This window comes from Ammospiza nelsoni, chromosome 2, assembly GCF_027579445.1.
Source record: "Ammospiza nelsoni isolate bAmmNel1 chromosome 2, bAmmNel1.pri, whole genome shotgun sequence".
Lineage (NCBI taxonomy): Eukaryota > Metazoa > Chordata > Aves > Passeriformes > Passerellidae > Ammospiza > Ammospiza nelsoni.
The window spans coordinates 32,486,953-32,504,777 of NC_080634.1; the positions used below are offsets into that span (position 1 = coordinate 32,486,953).

General features: G+C 50.1%; 2 protein-coding genes across 4 annotated transcripts in view; both read right to left on the reverse strand.

Moving 5' to 3' along the window:
• LOC132069612 (C-type lectin domain family 4 member E-like) overlaps nt 1–6,644 on the reverse strand; it is a 31,858-nt gene extending 25,214 nt beyond the window's left edge. Inside the window, exons 1-6 of one of the 3 annotated variants that reach the window (XM_059465944.1) lie at nt 6,439–6,644; nt 3,476–3,634; nt 2,469–2,570; nt 1,042–1,134; nt 568–719; nt 216–337 (exon numbers count right to left, since the gene is read on the reverse strand). In XM_059465944.1, the coding sequence (XP_059321927.1) occupies nt 216–337; nt 568–719; nt 1,042–1,134; nt 2,469–2,570; nt 3,476–3,515 (509 nt within the window). In that variant the 5' untranslated portion in view covers nt 3,516–3,634; nt 6,439–6,644. Of the gene's footprint in view, nt 1–215; nt 338–567; nt 720–1,041; nt 1,135–2,468; nt 2,571–3,475; nt 3,639–6,438 lie in introns of those variants that run through there. The other 2 variants (XM_059465945.1, XM_059465943.1) reach the window with 2 other exon arrangements.
• Nucleotides 6,645–8,615: 1,971 nt separating this feature from the next.
• LOC132087360 (C-type lectin domain family 4 member A-like) lies at nt 8,616–15,080 on the reverse strand. Its single transcript, XM_059493470.1, has 6 exons — nt 14,767–15,080; nt 11,895–12,011; nt 10,758–10,850; nt 10,284–10,435; nt 9,932–10,053; nt 8,616–9,214 (listed from the first exon to the last, which is right to left on the reverse strand). Exons 1-6 carry the CDS (start codon nt 14,831–14,833, stop codon nt 9,067–9,069), a joined length of 699 nt encoding a protein of 232 aa, XP_059349453.1. The 5' UTR covers nt 14,834–15,080; the 3' UTR covers nt 8,616–9,066.
• Between the last annotated feature and the right edge of the window lie 2,745 nt (nt 15,081–17,825).

Here is a 17,825-nt window from a genome sequence, read left to right on the forward strand (position 1 = left end):
AGATCACAGGTAATTAATTCATAACCAATACCCAGCATAGGTGGGGCCATGTGAACCTGCTGTCCTACACAGCCCTCTCCTGCTGTATTTAAGATCTCTCACGAGGCAGTGAGGTGACAAGCTGTTCACATGCAGTACCTGAAGCTCTCAGATCTCTCCTACTTTCTTTCCCTACCAGGAGTCACACCAAACACTCTTCATCCAGAGACACTCACGTTGCATTCACATTGTAGGGAGTCTTGTCCACCCACTGCCACTGGCCAACATCATCCTCAAACAGACCAATGTAGAAATTCTCTCTGCTCGGAGGCTGAGTTCCCTGCTTGTAGAGAAAATCCTGGCAATCAGAGAGAGAGAGCAATGTCCATGAGTGGCAGGACTGAGCACACTGAGGCATCAGGAATCCCCATGATGTGGGGCTGGTGGCAGAGGGGGCTGGTGTTGCAGACGTGCAGACAGGACCTTCCCCCTCCCCTGCAGGACAAGGAGGGGCTCTGAGTCCCCTCCAGGGCCCAGCACTGTGGCTCTGCCTGCTGGGTCCCTCTCTCTGGGACCCTGTGCACTCACCTGCTCTGCCTTGCTGGTGATCACCACCAGCTGGGAGCCCATCCCAGTGCAGTTCTCTGCACTCTCAGCACAGTTCATGGTGTCAATGGACAGGAAATAGCAGCTTCCTTGAAACCTTCTCCAGCCCTTTGGGCAGCACATCCAGCCTCGGTCTGTGCAGGGAGAGGACAGACAGATGCAGGCTACTAACTAGAGATGGTGATTGCAGACACCAGGTTTTCCAGGGACAGTGCTCATGTCCTGCTCAGTGACTTTTCCTGACAGAAAGTGCTTGAAGAAACAGGGATAGTACAGACATTCCTTCCCATTGCTTTGGGGTATGACCAGTGAGCCTTGTGTACCCAAAGCCAGGGTAATCCTTGTAAGGGCATCTCAGGGCTCTCCAAGGTTCCTTTGGGGATGTGCTTTGACCTGCCCTGGCACAGCCCCTTGAGGCCCTTGGCCCCAAGGAAGAGGGGACATTGGGCTACTGACCTGTGCCTTGTGGCACCGCTGAGTCGCACTCCCACTCCGAGAACTGCTGCTGCAGGGCTGAGGGCTGGTCACTGCTGTGGCAGAAGGGAACCACTGCAAAGGGACAGGAAAGGCAGCAGGATTAGCCCTTGCTCCCAGCTCCTCACACAGCATCTCTGGCCCCTGCACTCTTCTTCCACCATTTCCCCAGCAAGCACGCTCCCAGCTGTCACCTCTCCTGGCCCACCCCAGTGGCACAGCTCCTTCCCAGCCAGAAAGAGCCCTGTGCCTTCCAAGTGAGACAGCAGAGGGACCCCTGGAAGCACATCCCTCTGGGGACATGCCACACACACGGCAGGAGGGAGCCCTCCCAGCCACAGCCACTCTGCCATGCACACACCCCCAGCCCAGCTGCCAGTCTACAAAGCAGCCTCTCTTTGTCACCCTCTGTCTCTTCCTCAGCTACACAGCAACAGGCCCCTGGGGCCACCCTCAGCTGGGCCTGTTCCATCAGCAACACCCAGTGCAGGTGAAGGGAATCACTTACAGCTGCAGCTCCTGAAACCAGGGTGCAGCACCATAAACCCCTGGGACTTACTGGCTCCACTTTGTGGGGAATAATGCACTCTTGGTGACAGGCCACAGCCACAATCCCAAGGACTTCCTAGGAACCCAGACACTCATCAGGAGTATGGATTAGGAGCAGATCAGTGTGTGCTCAACAATCCAGATGCCTATTTTCATTGATCTTTCAATTTAGAACTATTTTCACTGATGAGCAGAAGAATCCCAGTGGCTCCAGTGCCTGATGAGTGAATTGCTGTAATGGAGGAAGGCTCAGAGGAGATGGGCAATGCCTGGCTGAGCACTCCTATTGTCAATAAAGGTGACCTTGTCCCTACCTAATGATAAAGGATGAGAAGAGAGATGACTTGTGGTTTAGTTCAGCTGAGGGATCTGATGTGCTGTGGAGCTGTTCATCCCTGCAGGGATCAAAAAGGATCAGTGTCTTCCTCAGACAGCCATGAAACCTCTGCTGGCTGGGAGACACTGCTACTGCCTTAGCATTCCTGGGGAATCAGGATGGGAAATCATTGGCTCTGGAAACTCTCCCTTAAGAGAAGAGCTGGCCAAGGTCTCAGCTCATGCAGACTGAGAGAGACTGAGAGGACCCTGCTCTGACGGCCTTGCTGCCACCACAGGCAGTTCCTTACAGAGCCAGCTTATTCAAGAGATCTTACTTATTCCCTGAGATTCAAATGGTGGATTGGGAGCTACAGATGTGTTCCCACAAATGTTGATTCTGCATGAGAAGGGGTCTCTGACCTGTGTTTTGGTGAATGCTGTTGCCCTGCTGGCAGAGGCACTAGGATGTGGGTTTCCCACCTGACCAAGGGCAGCCACCTGAGCCCTTCATCCCAAGGGAATTAAGACACCCTGGAACTCACCAAGCCAGAGGCACAAGGTCCCAATGGCAGCTTTGATTGCAAGGGCACAAATAAGGAAGACCCAGATGTTCAGCCAGGAGCAGCCTCTCTCTTCTGTTGGGGCTGGAAAACACAAAGCAAGAGTGAGGATGTCCCAGCCCAGAGTTAGGAGCAGGATAACCCAGGGGGCTCTGTTCCCCAGCACCCTGCTGGTCCCTTCTTCCAAGCACTGGGAGCCCCTCAGGTGCTGGAAGCAGGTCCTGCTGCCTGTCCCTAGCAGGGGCTCAGAGCCACAGAGTACAGGAGCACAGGGGCTGCCCTGAGGCTGCTTTTCTATTTCCCTGTTTATCACAAGACCTGCCTGGATTCTGCCCAACCCTCACTCCCCCTTTGTCCTGTCAGACCTCCTTTATCCTAAACACATCTTCCATGTTGCCTTCCATTACCCTGTCTGTCTCTGAATGCTCTTTGTGGAGCTCCCTCCTCTTCCTCTCTCTTTGGAGCTTCTTTCCCTCACTCCCTGCATTTTGCCTCTGTCCCATCAGCCCCTTTCTGCAGTGGCACAGTCCCCCAAAGCAGTGAGTGCCCAGCTCAGGGTGTGCACAGCCAGACCCACAGAGGGATTGTTTCCACAGGGGGAAAAGGCACTTGGGAGCTCTTGGGGAGCCCTGGCTGGGGTGTCCTTGGAGACAGCAGAGATGGGAGCAGGCACTTGTGCTCAGAGTGATGCAGAGAGCTTTAGCAGGGCAATGACAGAAGGACAGCCCCCTTCAGCCCCATTGTTTACAGACACAGCACTGAAGGGAATAGCAGGGCACGCTCTGCCTGCACTTCCATTCCCCCTGGCTCTAGGAAAAGCTCATTCTGCCAGCCTGGCCACTGCCCACTGCCCTCATCTCTTGCTTTGCTCTTGCCCTGAGCCCCATCTCCTGCTGCCCACTGCACCATGCCCAGGATCCATCCCAGCCCTGCCTTTCCCCCAACCCCTGTGGCAGGAGGACAGAAAGGAAGGAAGGTTTGGGGCTTACCTGCACTTCCAGGACTGACTCTCCCTTGGCCATTCATCATCTCTGCAGGAGGATCACTCTTCTCCAAGAGTCCCTGTTACCAGTGTGGGCACAGCCTTCCTCCTGCACAGGGCACCTCCCACTCTGGTGAGGGGCCTGAACAGGCTCTAATCTGATGTGCTGAAAAAGCCATATCCTGGGTGTACCCACAGCACAGGAGATTGGGGAACTTTCATCATTACCCTGCCAGGACATTTCACAAGATGGTCATTGCAAAACACCAAGTCACCAAGACAAAGGAAAGCATATGAAGGAGAGCATCACTGCAGCTCACACAGTCTCCCTTTGCCCAGCCTCAGGCACTTGCACAGGTGATCCATGGCCTTCCCTCTCTGCTGCCTGCTTTCTCCTGCTGAGGCTCCATGTGTGTGACAGTACACACACGGGCAGGTATATTTGGCATTGGCTAGCAAAGGGTTAAACCCACTGAGCACAGCCTCCAAAAGGGAATCAAAAATGAGAGGAAAGCAGATCTGTGACTGATTCTGGGCAGTGACCATTGGCATCCTGAACCCAGAAAACCTGAGCACAACAGAGAACTTGTGACACAGTTTTGGTCTAATTGCATTGGAAGGGAGCTGGGCTTTGAGCAAAGGGGTTCAGCATGACCTGGCACTGTGGGGCAGAAGGATCACTAGGCAGTGCCAGAGTCCATGTGCATGACAGTTCACAAAGTCTCACTTGGTTGTGACTGCAAATGCTGCAGACATACGTGGAACAGGCTGAGATGTTCCATCAACTGGTTTCTCCTGTGGAGAGGAATGCATGGGGGCAGAGACACAGGAATAGGAGAGCCCACAGCAGCAGCACAGGCATTTCAGCTGAGGTATCACAAGATCAGGCTACAGAACTGCTTACAAGGGAGGACAAGCCTGAGCTCTCTGTAGAAGACATCCCCTGATTCTGTTATTTTGTGCACAACAGGCTGCAGGCAGGGTCAGAGCCTACATTTCTAAACATCTCTATGTAAGCAGTGTTCACAAGCTCTCACTCCACAGAAAAACACATTCCCAAGACTTGTGGAACCTCCAGCCTCCCACCAGACATGCAGGAAGGGCAGCTGCAAGCACACATCCCCTTTGTGGCAGCAGGGCTTCCCCTGGTCCCACACACTTCCTGCTGGAGATGTGGGGTACCTGAGTATCCACAGCTCTCCCAGCAGCCTGTGAAGCACAGGTGAAAGCACAGGGTCACATTGTCACACTGCAGAACTGTGGGTCTGTGCCTACTGCTCCCCTCAGTGCCACCAGTAAGGTCACTCACAGCACTCAGCTGCCAGGGAGTTTCTTACACACAGAGGTGGCCAAGCTGCAGAGCACCCTGGGCTCCATTGCCACTTCCTTCCCACTTCTCCCTTTTCTTTCTCTTACCATGTTCTTGTTTCATCTAAACTTTATTTTCAGACTGTTTCTTCTGTGTCTCGGATGCCTTTCCCTAATGCCCTGGTTACTGTTAAGCTGGTGGTCATGTTCTCCTGTAACAGCAGTGGTTTGGGTCAAATGCCCCCTCACATAGCTGCAGCTATTGGAGTCACACAGCTGTCTGTATTCACACTCCCATTTCTGTCACTTGCTGCTGTCCAGGCCATCTGACCAACAGGAATTGGGATGGGTAAGGCTGGAGAAGGTTCCAAGTCCAAAGAGCAAGGGTGCTCCTGTTCAGAAATGAACTTGGTGGAGGACATTCTCTCTTTCTCAGTAGTTGATGGCCGTTTCTCCATCAACCTGAATCCCCTGAGCACTCCTGCTATCCACTTTTCTGGAATTCCAAATGATTTGAAGGCAAAGACTTATGTGCAGCAAGGACATAAGGGCAAGGAGCCTGGAAGGAAATGCTAACAAAGAGAAAGGCAGAAAGCACAGGACAAGTTCTAGCAGCAGAGACAATACAGGAAGAGAGAACCAATCCCAGAGAAAGTTGTTCCCACTGTGGCTGGTTGCTTTGCCCTCTCACAGCCTGAAATCCAGCCCCACAGCCCTGAGCCCCAGCAGTGGGTGAGGGCAGCTCACAGAGGCAGCTGTCAGGCTCTGCAACTTGTGCTGCAGTTTCTGAGTTTGTTTTCAGCAGGAAAGATTAATTCAGTCCAGGAGGAAATTGGAGGATCATTACCATGGAGCTTTCTGAGACAGGTTGTGGAGGACCCAAGGAGGAAATGGACTCTGGTGGCTCTCACACTCCCCAGTGAGGCAGAACTGCTGGGCAAGTAGAGGCTGGGTGGCAGCTTATCTGCGGTAATTCTGAGATGCTGGGATGCAGAATCATGGGAGAAGGCAGCAGGGCAAAAGCCAGGCTCACAACCAGAGGCTTCAGAAGGGCAAACAGTGGCCAGTTTGAGCATTTGTCTGCAAGACTCCCTTGGAAGACTCCCACTCTGATGATGTGCTTCTGCATTGATGCCCACCCTGTGGGAGCCTGTGTCCTTGCTTTCCAAGACATCTGTTCGGCCAATATGTGCAAGCACCAACTTAAGAGAGCCTCTCCAGCCCATTGTGCAGCACCTCCAGTCTCACCTGGGCAGCAATAGCAGGACACACAGTGAACGTGCCCAAGACAGAGAGGGAATGTGGCCTTTTATCTGGAGAGTCCCCAGAGGCATGGGGACAATGCTGGATTGTTCTCTGCAGGCTGCTCCTCAGGCAGCTGAGCACAGCACTGCCCATGTGTCCTAGTGACTGACAGCAAATTGCCAATCTCCTTGCAAAGCCAGTCTTTGCCAGGCAGGAGTAACTGACAGCAGCTTCCTAGGCCCTGACAAGGCAAATGGAGCATCTTTGGGATGGACCTCCTGCACATGAAGAGAGGCTGAGTTAGAAGTGTTCAGAGCAGAGGGAGGGAGGGATGCTACCCACTGTCTGACCATCAGTCTCCCACACAGTATTCCATCTCAGCAAAGTGAGGATGCAGGCTGCAGCATTCACACCCACCTCAAAGATCCTCTGTGTGTAACTGCTGGCCTCCCATTGTCCTCAGGATGAGGTTTCCTCCATCAGGCATTTTATGCTTCAGCATGAGATATTTGCAGACAATGGCTCTCATTGCTGTGGGAGATTGTTCCAGCCCTGCTGTCCTGCTGCCTTCTGGAGGGTTACAGCACAGGCTGCACCTTTCACATTAGTCAGCTCCCCAGGGCTCCACAAGTGGAGAGGTGTCACCCTGCACCATGGCCTTGTCACGTCTTGCAGGGAAGGATGAGCTCCAGGACCTGGGGTCTCAGGGCTGAGGGACGTGGAGTCAGACTCTTCCAGATCCTGATTCATCCCAAACTCCCCAGATCAATCACCGTTGTTGTCCTCCTGCCCTGTTCGTAGGGGAAGCAGTCCATGATGAATGGCTTCTTCCTACAGCCAAGGGGAGGGGGCCGTGTCCAGACCCAGCAGGGGCTGCTGCTCACCACAGGCTGAGCCTGGGAGTGGACAGCCAGCAGAGGAACCTGCTGGTCAGCTCTGTCCTTCAGGGACTGTGCACCCTCACTGGCTGCACCACAGCAGGCCTAAGCCTCCTGTGCAGGGCTGGCTCTTGTGTGGAGGAGGGCAGACAGGAAATGTGCTCCTTGTCCTGCTTGTGTGCCAAGAGTTATGGCAGAGGGGAGGCCTAAAGGGGATCCTGCACCACAAAAGCCAGAAACGTGTGGGAATGGTGCTCAAGGCCCCAGACACAGCAGCCCTTTCCAGCCAGTGGCAAGCCCAGCAGCCCAGGCTGGTGCTGGGAGAAGCTGTGCCACTGCAGGCTGTGCTTTCCAGGTGTAGGAGAGAGGCCCTCACCTGCAGGGCCACATTGTACAGCTGTAAACAGACATTTTCTCTGAAGGATTTCATCTTGCTGCAGCCAGGGAGAGGAACAGGAACAGGCAGCTCTTTGAGTTGGGATCAGTGCCTACTGCCTGTGCTGATTTGTGCAGTATTTTGCATGTATATGTCCCTAGATATGTAGGGCCTACTGTCCCTCCACGCTGTGTCTCACTGCTGCCTCGAGCTGTGCATGTGACCTGCAGCCATCTGCAGCACCTGCACTGCTGTTCATACAACTGCTTCCACTGGATTAGAAAGCCAAATCTCCTGGGCATCTTGTCTGCAGAACAAATTCCCCTCTCTCCCTGGGACACAGAGGGAGGATTCACTTCCATAGGTAGGACAGAGGTGCACAGACAGGAGCTGAACACCCCATTGCATTCCCTGTGGGGAGCTGGCACTGTTCCCTCAGGGCAGCTTGGGCACTTGGTGCTTCCTGAGGAAAGAGAAGCGAGGACACAGGAGGCAGGAAGTGGAAAGAGGTGGAGCAAAGGAAGATCCGTGGTGTCCAATGGCCTACAGCAGGACATGAAGGCAATGCAACAGGCACTGATGTTCTGGATGGGATGTCATGTGCAGCAGGAGCCCTGTCCCATCAGCCTCCTCTGCAACATGGTCTGGCCTGGGCAGGCATGCCATTCCTGGCACCACTGAGGATTTGGCTTTCCAGGACTGCTGCTGCCTCAGGTGAGCCTGGGATCAGCCCCGAGTCAGGCAGAAGACTTTTTCCTCCAGGTAGATCTGAATGGCCAGTGTGGATTGTTTCTCCCATGGCAACAAGTCCAAAGAGAGGGCCACAAAGATGAAGGCAATGAGGATAGAGACAGAGGGTTGGAGCACAAGCTAAAAGAATTGGGATTGTTCAGCATGGGAAAGAGGAGATTCCAAGTAGATCTTATAGCAGCTTTCCAGGAGGATTCCAAGAAGGCTGGAGAGGCACTATTTACAAGGGCATATAGTACATAAGGGCATGCTGTGCATATGGCAAAGGGGTTTAAACTGAAAGAGGGCAGATATTGGAAGAAGGTATTAGGAAAAAATTCTTTCTGTAAGGGTTGTGAGGCGCTGGCACATGTTTCCCAGAGAAGCTGTGCATAGCCCAGCCCTGGAAGTGTTCAAGGCCAGGCTGCACGGGGCTTTGAGCAGACTGCTGTAGTGGAAGGGGTCCCTGCTCAAGACTCAGAGGTTGAAAACTTGATCCTTAAAGGTTCCATACAACCCAAACCATTCCGTGATTCTAGGACTTTACCTCTCAAGCTTAGATATGGAGGTAAAAAGAGATACAGAGACAGGGTACAGAGAATTTGTTCATTGGTCTGATACTGTATTTTCTCTTGTCAAAGATTTCACAATTTGTTCAGCAAAACTAGTACAGCTAGAGGACATTTTGTGTGTGACTCAACAAAAAGCAAACAGTTCTGCTCAAGGAGACAGAGGACATTGAATATTGGGATATCTGCCTTCCATTCCTCTGCCTTCCTCCTGGAGAAGTCCATCTCTTTTCAGCCAGAGGCTGCTGACACCACATAGAGAGAAGAGGACACAAGAACACAGCAGCTGCTCCAAAGAGCCTGAGCCTCCCTGTGTTCCCTGAGCCACCACATGCACTGGGGATGCTGGACAAAGCTCATTTCACTTCCCCACACATGGTCCCACCCCACACAGTGAAGATGTGTCAGAGCTCCCCACCCTTCCCAGCACAGCCAGAGCTGTTCCCAGCTCCCTGCTGAGCTCCCAGCTTTACTCAGGACAGGGGTACTTCCATCACACAGTTACTGCTGCAGCTTCACAAATTCGATAAAGCTTTGTAGTTGGTCTGACATCATTCCAGTTGTTGAGATTCCTTTCAGGCACATACATTACAGTGCAGTTCTCAGTATGGCCTGGACTTGGTTCCTCGTTTCGCCAGAACCTGGGACACAGACAGGCTTGTTACTCCCCAGTGCCCACTGTAAAGCACTGCAGGAAAAGGCCACAGTGGGATACCAGACTTGAAGGCAAGAGACACAAATTCCCAATGCTGATTCATGGACTGAAGCACTGCCCTTCCTCCCACTCCATATCCCACTGGCACCAGTGGCACATGGAAACCTGCCTCCTTCCTACAGCCTTCCAGCACAACAGAGCCCCCCTGCTCCATCCTGCTGGGGGCAACTGCTCAGCACCACTCACCCCATGCACCTCACTCCCAGCAGAGGCCCGTGCTGGACTCCAGGGAAAGGTTGTTCTCCAAAAGAAGGCACAGCAAGGACAGTCCTGGTGCCCTCTCCCTGTGCCCCATCTCTTTCCATGCATTTCAGCACAGCCATTTTGCTCACATAAGTGCTGTGTAGGCCAGCCAAGGCCTGTCAAGTCTTAAGGGTTCTTGCTGATGGCAAAATACAGCTTTTTCTAGGCTGAGAGCAATGATTTCCAGATCACAGGTAGTTAATTCATAACCAATACCCAGCATAGGTGGGGCCATGTGAACCTGCTGTCCTACACAGCCCTCTCCTGCTGTATTTAAGATCTCTCACGAGGCAGTGAGGTGACAAGCTGTTCACATGCAGTACCTGAAGCTCTCAGATCTCTCCTACTTTCTTTCCCTACCAGGAGTCACACCAAACACTCTTCATCCAGAGACACTCACGTTGCATTCACATTGTAGGGAGTCTTGTCCACCCACTGCCACTGGCCAACATCATCCTCAAACAGACCAATGTAGAAATTCTCTCTGCTCGGAGGCTGAGTTCCCTGCTTGTAGAGAAAATCCTGGCAATCAGAGAGAGAGAGCAATGTCCATGAGTGGCAGGACTGAGCACACTGAGGCATCAGGAATCCCCATGATGTGGGGCTGGTGGCAGAGGGGGCTGGTGTTGCAGACGTGCAGACAGGACCTTCCCCCTCCCCTGCAGGACAAGGAGGGGCTCTGAGTCCCCTCCAGGGCCCAGCACTGTGGCTCTGCCTGCTGGGTCCCTCTCTCTGGGACCCTGTGCACTTACCTGTTCTGCCTTGCTGGTGATCACCACCAGCTGGGAGCCCATCCCAGTGCAGTTCTCTGCACTCTCAGCACAGTTCATGGTGTCAGTGGACAGGAAATAGCAGCTTCCTTGAAACCTTCTCCAGCCCTTTGGGCAGCACATCCAGCCTCGGTCTGTGCAGGGAGAGGACAGACAGATGCAGGCTACTAACTAGAGATGGTGATTGCAGACACCAGGTTTTCCAGGGACAGTGCTCATGTCCTGCTCAGTGACTTTTCCTGACAGAAAGTGCTTGAAGAAACAGGGATAGTACAGACATTCCTTCCCATTGCTTTGGGGTATGACCAGTGAGCCTTGTGTACCCAAAGCCAGGGTAATCCTTGTAAGGGCATCTCAGGGCTCTCCAAGGTTCCTTTGGGGATGTGCTTTGACCTGCCCTGGCACAGCCCCTTGAGGCCCTTGGCCCCAAGGAAGAGGGGACATTGGGCTACTGACCTGTGCCTTGTGGCACCGCTGAGTCGCACTCCCACTCCGAGAACTGCTGCTGCAGGGCTGAGGGCTGGTCACTGCTGTGGCAGAAGGGAACCACTGCAAAGGGACAGGAAAGGCAGCAGGATTAGCCCTTGCTCCCAGCTCCTCACACAGCATCTCTGGCCCCTGCACTCTTCTTCCACCATTTCCCCAGCAAGCACGCTCCCAGCTGTCACCTCTCCTGGCCCACCCCAGTGGCACAGCTCCTTCCCAGCCAGAAAGAGCCCTGTGCCTTCCAAGTGAGACAGCAGAGGGACCCCTGGAAGCACATCCCTCTGGGGACATGCCACACACACGGCAGGAGGGAGCCCTCCCAGCCACAGCCACTCTGCCATGCACACACCCCCAGCCCAGCTGCCAGTCTACAAAGCAGCCTCTCCTTGTCACCCTCTGTCTCTTCCTCAGCTACACAGCAACAGGGCCCTGGGGCCACCCTCAGCTGGGCCTGTTCCATCAGCAACACCCAGTGCAGGTGAAGGGAATCACTTACAGCTGCAGCTCCTGAAACCAGGGTGCAGCACCATAAACCCCTGGGACTTACTGGCTCCACTTTGTGGGGAATAATGCACTCTTGGTGACAGGCCACAGCCACAATCCCAAGGACTTCCTAGGAACCCAGACACTCATCAGGAGTATGGATTAGGAGCAGATCAGTGTGTGCTCAACAATCCAGATGCCTATTTTCATTGATCTTTCAATTTAGAACTATTTTCACTGATGAGCAGAAGAATCCCAGTGGCTCCAGTGCCTGATGAGTGAATTGCTGTAATGGAGGAAGGCTCAGAGGAGATGGGCAATGCCTGGCTGAGCACCCCCATTGCCAATTAAAGTGACCTTATCCCTACACAAATATAAAGGACGGGAAGAAATTTGGCTTGTAGTTTTGTTCAGCTGACGGAATTAGCAGCTGTGGAATTTTTCATTTTCTCAGAGATATATAGAGGGCAGTCTCTTCCTCAGTATGCAGACATATACAAAGTGAGGGCAGGAAAACTTGAGACCTTACACAAAGCCCAGACAACCATGAAGCATGGTTTCTCTAACTTTTCTCCCAGCACTTCCCCCAGACTTCTCCCTTGTAATCTCCTTGCACATACTTACCAAGGAGGACAACAACAAGGGCAATGCACACCAAGAGAAGCAGCAGTGAGATCAACCATGGCAGCCAGAGTGGGTATTTCTGGGGATGTTGCTCAGGCTTCTTTGTCTCAGGAGGTCCTAAAAGTGACAGAAACACACCAAACAAAACACTACAGTCAACTATGGGTCTGTCAGTCCACAGTCCACATACCAAGAATGTACTACTCAAGAGAGAGCTCCTCAAAAGAAAAAAAAATTTCTGAGATGGAAATTACAAGGTTTAGGAGAATGACAGACTGGGACAGAGCAGGGAATGTCTATGGTTTTTGGAGAAAAGTCCAATTCAGTGAGTGTGTTCCCAGCTCAGCCAGTCAGCCAACAATGATAATTGTTGGTGTTTGGGGGTGAACCCTTCACAGGGCCTCAAAAACTACAGTGAAACAATGTATTTCTAGATTGAGTCCAAAGCTGCTAAATGCAATATTGCTCAAACCATGATACTTAAGACATAAGGGAAGATTTCACGTTGACTTCTTCCCAGAAAACTTTTTCTGCCTCCTTCAGTTCCATTAGCTTTTTGAACTTTCTGTGCAGAAGTAATCTGAAAGAGGATGGGAGACGAAAAATGTGCAAGGCTATGATGGCACATCGTCATTGGAAGATTGAAAGATGCATTTTTCTTTCCATCCCTGCTTTCCAAGTCAGGATTCAAAGATTTGCTGCAGTAAAACTAGATTGTGCTAGGCTGGGTATTTGGGGAGAACAGAGGGCTGTGCCCAGCAGTCTGAGTAAAGTACTCAGATTATGATTTGCCAGGACCTCACTTTTATCTAGAGGAATATTGCCAGTACTGAGGAGGTTTGGGAGCAGGCAGGAGAGTGGGTCACAGGGAAGGAGAAGCAAACACACGGTAGGGGATTGTTCTAGCTTGTGGCAGGTACACAAGCCAGGGCAAATAGGAGGGGAAAGAGACAGCAGCACTCACTGCAGGACAGGAGTCAAGAAGCTTTGGGAGAGACTACTATTAAAGAGAAGATTTAGAGAGCCTTCATTCATTGTTGTCGTGGTTTGAGCATGAAGCTCCTAGGTCTGTCAGCAGCCAAGTGTGCCTGCCACACATGCCTAGTAAGCAAGACTGTAAGAAACCTGCTCTTTGTGGATGCCTTCAGACTACTTCCCAAAGGCTTGGGAGAGACTGCTACAGCAGGGAAAAAGGCATCATTTTTCATTATCTGGAGAGAAAACATGTGGACAGACCAGGTCCAGGTTTCCCTGGTCAAATAATGTTTTTCTAATAACGTTTTTCTTTCTTTTGCCTTAGTGAAAACAAGGAGCCCCCTCAAGATCTGGAGTCAAAGCACTCACTTCAAAAATACCTCTAACCAGTCCAACTGATTTTCTTGATATGCAGCACATCCAGACATTGTTCAATCTGTGCCCAGTCAGACCTGAGCATCACACACTCACACCCAGGTGGCACAGGCAGCACTGCATGCTGTGCACCTCAGCAATACGAGTGAAGTGCAGTAATCTTGTGCACACTTGGGGGGATGAACTCCCTGCAAAATGCTTTCCACAGCTGGTCTGTGCTCTGTAACATGTCTAGCATGATCACGTACAACAGACTTGATGTTCTTTGGAATAATAATTTGGAACACCATGGGGAACTTCCACCACCCCCACCTCACCACAGTGGAAATGCTAACTACCATCCAGAACCAACTAATCTTGGTGCACTAAAAACAGTGATCTTTCAAGGCAGACAGGACTATGTACACTATTTATTTCCATGACTCATGTCTCAGAGCAAGCAAGGAATAACCTGGAGCTGATGCCTGCTCTGTCTGGGATTGTAAAACTGAGATAAAGCTGTAAATAGGCAAGCTATTATATATCATTAGGCAGCAGTAATTATTTATTTAATTTTAAAAAAATATTGTTCATTGATTTATGCACACATTCATTTCCTGCCCTAGAACCTGCTGTTGTGTAGGGTCCTACATATCAGGCAGAAGCAGTGAGCCTTATACAGAACATCTCTATGGGTTTCTACTAGTGGAATAATTACTACAGAGTAGATATTAACCAGAATATGCCTTAAATTTGCATGAAATCTAGTAAAAGAACAATTTTACCACTGTAATTTTTAATAGGAAAAAAAAAAAAATTTGTTTGGTGTGTGAAATGTTTTTCAGGAGTGGCAGACATCAATAACAGATTTGGATCTCCCTCCAGATTTTAAATAATTCTTCTTCTGTATATTTCAGAGTGTTTAAGTTTTGAGTCTCTTCTCCAAGGACCATTTCTCAATCAGCCATGGACAATGGGGCTATGTTTCTGCAGCAGTACCACTTCTCATGAAGCTGCAGAGCACAACTGACTGCTCTACTATAAGCAGGCATGTTGATTCTCCTACCCTCTCCACAAGCAGCAATCTGTAGTCTCACTCAGAGGCAAGAGCAGCCAGGACATGGGCTTATTTGCTGCTTTGGGAGCCCCTCCACCTTTGTGACAGATCTGATTGTTTGTAATAAACCACAGTCTCTACTGTTGGTACTCAGCATGGTCCAAATTTGACTCTTTCAAGACTACATAACATGTAGGGAGGGTACTGAGGGAGCACAAACAGATTCCTTAATGAATGCTCATTTGAAACCTACTGTTTGTGCTCCCAGTAGTCATTTTTGTTCATGTTGCAACTCCCATTTGCCTTTTCTCTTAGAGACGTTCCTCAAGACTTATTTCAAAACTCCTCCAGTCTCCTGATCATTTATCTCCTTTTTCTCACCAATCCATCAAGATCAGCTAGGAACCAAAGTCACAGAAGGAAAAGTCTTCATTCCCTCTTCTTCACCCTGCTCCCTTTCTCCCAAATAACCCACTCATTTCTTACCTTTGACCACTGGAGCTGGCGATTCATTTTTGAACTTCACCTCAGCATAGGTGATTTCTGATGCCATTTAATCACAGTGTGACCCTGTCCTTAGTTTTGCCACGTAAAAGGTGGGTCTTTTAGCTGCTTGTTTCCAGAGGGTGACAGGAATAGGTTACTGAGCCTTCCCCATACATTCATTCACCCTCTACCCATCAAAGAAGGCTGTGCTGAACACTGGAAGCACTAGTGATAACCCAAGAATTCCTGAAAGCTCAGAAATGCTCCAAAGAGATCTTCAGTTTCTTAGCCCAGGAAATCAGCCCTGGCACCATGGAAGATTTTGAGACATAAAAGAAAAATGAGAACCTAACAACTGAAAAGGAAGTTGCACTCCTTCCCCATATCAGATTCACAGCTGATTGGCTTCCTTTTCAAGACATTTATAGGTTTTTTCCTCTTTTTAACTTTCTTACTTAACTATTCCCCCATATTTTCAAGTGTTTCTTTGTCTGTTAGTAATTCTAACATTGCTCTCACATTTGCAGCTATCACAGGTCCTAGCCCAGTTTAACCTGCAGTCCAGAACAAAATGCATTCTGCCCAATTTGCCCCTCGTGGTTAAGCTGCATTTGCTACATCAAATGTCACAGCTATGTCTCACTCTTCAAAGTCAGACCCAGCTGGAAGTTAGCACTAGAACAAATCTCAGACTAGGAAATGTTCCTGTAGAAGTGAGAGTGGGGAGTTGCAGCCTTAGACAGAGCAATAAAAATAATCGGAAAGTTGATATATCCATGAAGAAACAGAAGGATCAGGCTGGGGTCAGAGAGAAGCAAAGTGGAATTTTAAAAAGCATATGTTGATGGTGTGAGAGATTATTGGGAAGAGTACACACAAAAACTTTTCTATTAAAACCTGATTCATACCCTGTGAAAGTTCAGAGCAGTGCTTGCTTCAGGCTCCATTTCAGAGGCTGAAAAGGGATGGTTTACATTTTTCTGCCACTTTTCCAACACTGTCATTTATCTCCTTTAACTGGTTTCTGGTAAAAAACTCTGATACTATCTTGAGCAAAATGTCAGTGTTTAGTCTGATTTGAAGCTGGAGCAGATCTTGAAAGGAGACAAGAGAAATGGCTGCTGAGATACATTCTAAATCAGAAAGACTTCTGGGAACAGATGCCAATAAGTCAGGCAGGGTGAGGAGGGTTCAGTCAGCAGATAGGACTAAGGTCTGTGTTGTAAGGGACCTTCAAAGACTATCTATCTTCTGCAGCTCACCTGCCATGGGCAAGGACATCTTTCACTACACCAGGCTGCTCAAAGCCCCTTCCAACCTGGCCCTAAACATTTTCAATTAAGGGGAATCTGCAATTTCTCTGGGCAATCTGTTTCAGCATCTCAGCACCCTCATTGTAAAGAATTTCTTCCTTATATCTACTCTAGATCTGGCTTTTTCAGTTTAAACCTATGACCCCTTATCCTACCACTACCAGTTCCATTAAAAGGTTTCTCTCCATCTTTCCTATAAGCCCCCTGTAACAGCCTGAAAAAAGCCACAACAAGGTCTCCAAAACAACCAGAAGGAAGAAGCTGGTTAGTTTGGCTAGCCTTAAGGCAGAGCAGAATGAGATGCTCACAGCACATCCTGAGCATAGAAGGTAACCAGAGCAGAGCTGGAGCTGAGATAGGGCAGTAGAAGAAAGAACATGCACCAGACAACAGAGAAGAACAATGTGGCAGAAGGTAAAGGGAATCTGAACACGGTTTAGGGAGAACTGCCCGTAAGCACAGTGAGGCAGTAACTGGATGTCTTTACCAAGGATCCTTTTTGTGTCTTGTGTCCTGAGCTAACTTTATTTCTCCATTAGGTATTGTGTGCAAAGAGGGTGACTTTCACACAAGAATGAGAACAGCTACAGGAGAGAAACCTGGTCCCTCAAGCAAGCATGCTGCCTGCTTCTCTTTCCAACATCCTTCCAGCACTATCCTCTGTCTTCAGTCTTGGCCCTCTCACTGGAATTAAGCCTCCCTAAGTCTCTGCTGAAATCTACTTCAGCCCTCAAAATTCTTGTTGAGAATTCAGAGCAATCCTCTACATACTTCCCCCTGTCCCCACCCAACCAAGCCTCAGCCGACTCAGTCTCATGGGAAAAAGGCTTACTTCCTTGCAGGGTCTGTGAAGAAACAGGAAACCCAACCAGCAGACAGAGAAGGAAGTTACAGAGCAGCTTCATGCACTTTTTCCACTGAAACATGTCTCCAAACACAGCCAACGCATTTCAAATGCAAATTCAGGCTCTAGCTGCTCTTTTTATTAGATTACATTAGACTGCACTTAAACATCAGTAGACAGCTCAATTCTTCTTTGTCAGCCATCAGAGTTGTTGCTTGTTATCAAAATTCAACCCTGAATCATACTTCCACGGGACACAGTGCTGAGCCAAGGTGTAACAACAATCACATGATATTCCTGAAAAATTTGTCCTTTGAATTTCATACACACTGATGGCATGTAAATGAGTGGGAGATAGAAACAACTGGACCCTGCAGTTAGTTGTGGTGCTGAAAAAATAATTTAAAAAAAAAATCTTGCTTAAAACCCCCCCAAACTCATGCTTTTCTTCCTTGCATTCTCACTGCTCTTCCTCATTCCATTCCCCCTCTTCCTGTGCTCTGCTCACTCCCTTGTCCTCCCACAATACCCGTGTTTCCCTACAGATCTTTCAGCTCAGCCCTACCCCACACTGCCAAGTGTCTCCCATGCTCTCAGCCCCCGAGTGCCTCACAAGCCCCAGCTCCTTTCTGGGACTCTCCCAGTTCTGCTTTCCCTCCTCACTTGTGCTCCAGCTCCTGGTTGCTCTGCAAGCTCCATGGCCACCCTTTGTCCCTGACCCAAAGAGAAGGCAGCAGAGGCACTAATGCTCTTTCTCCCCAGCCTGTCAGTGAAGTTGAACAAGGTGGTACCTGCAAGCCTTCCACCCCACAGGCAGCATCATCCAGTTTAGCAAGCAGGTCCATGTGAGCAGAGGAAACTGTGCCATTGCACATGCCTTACACTTCTTTTGAAAATCCAGT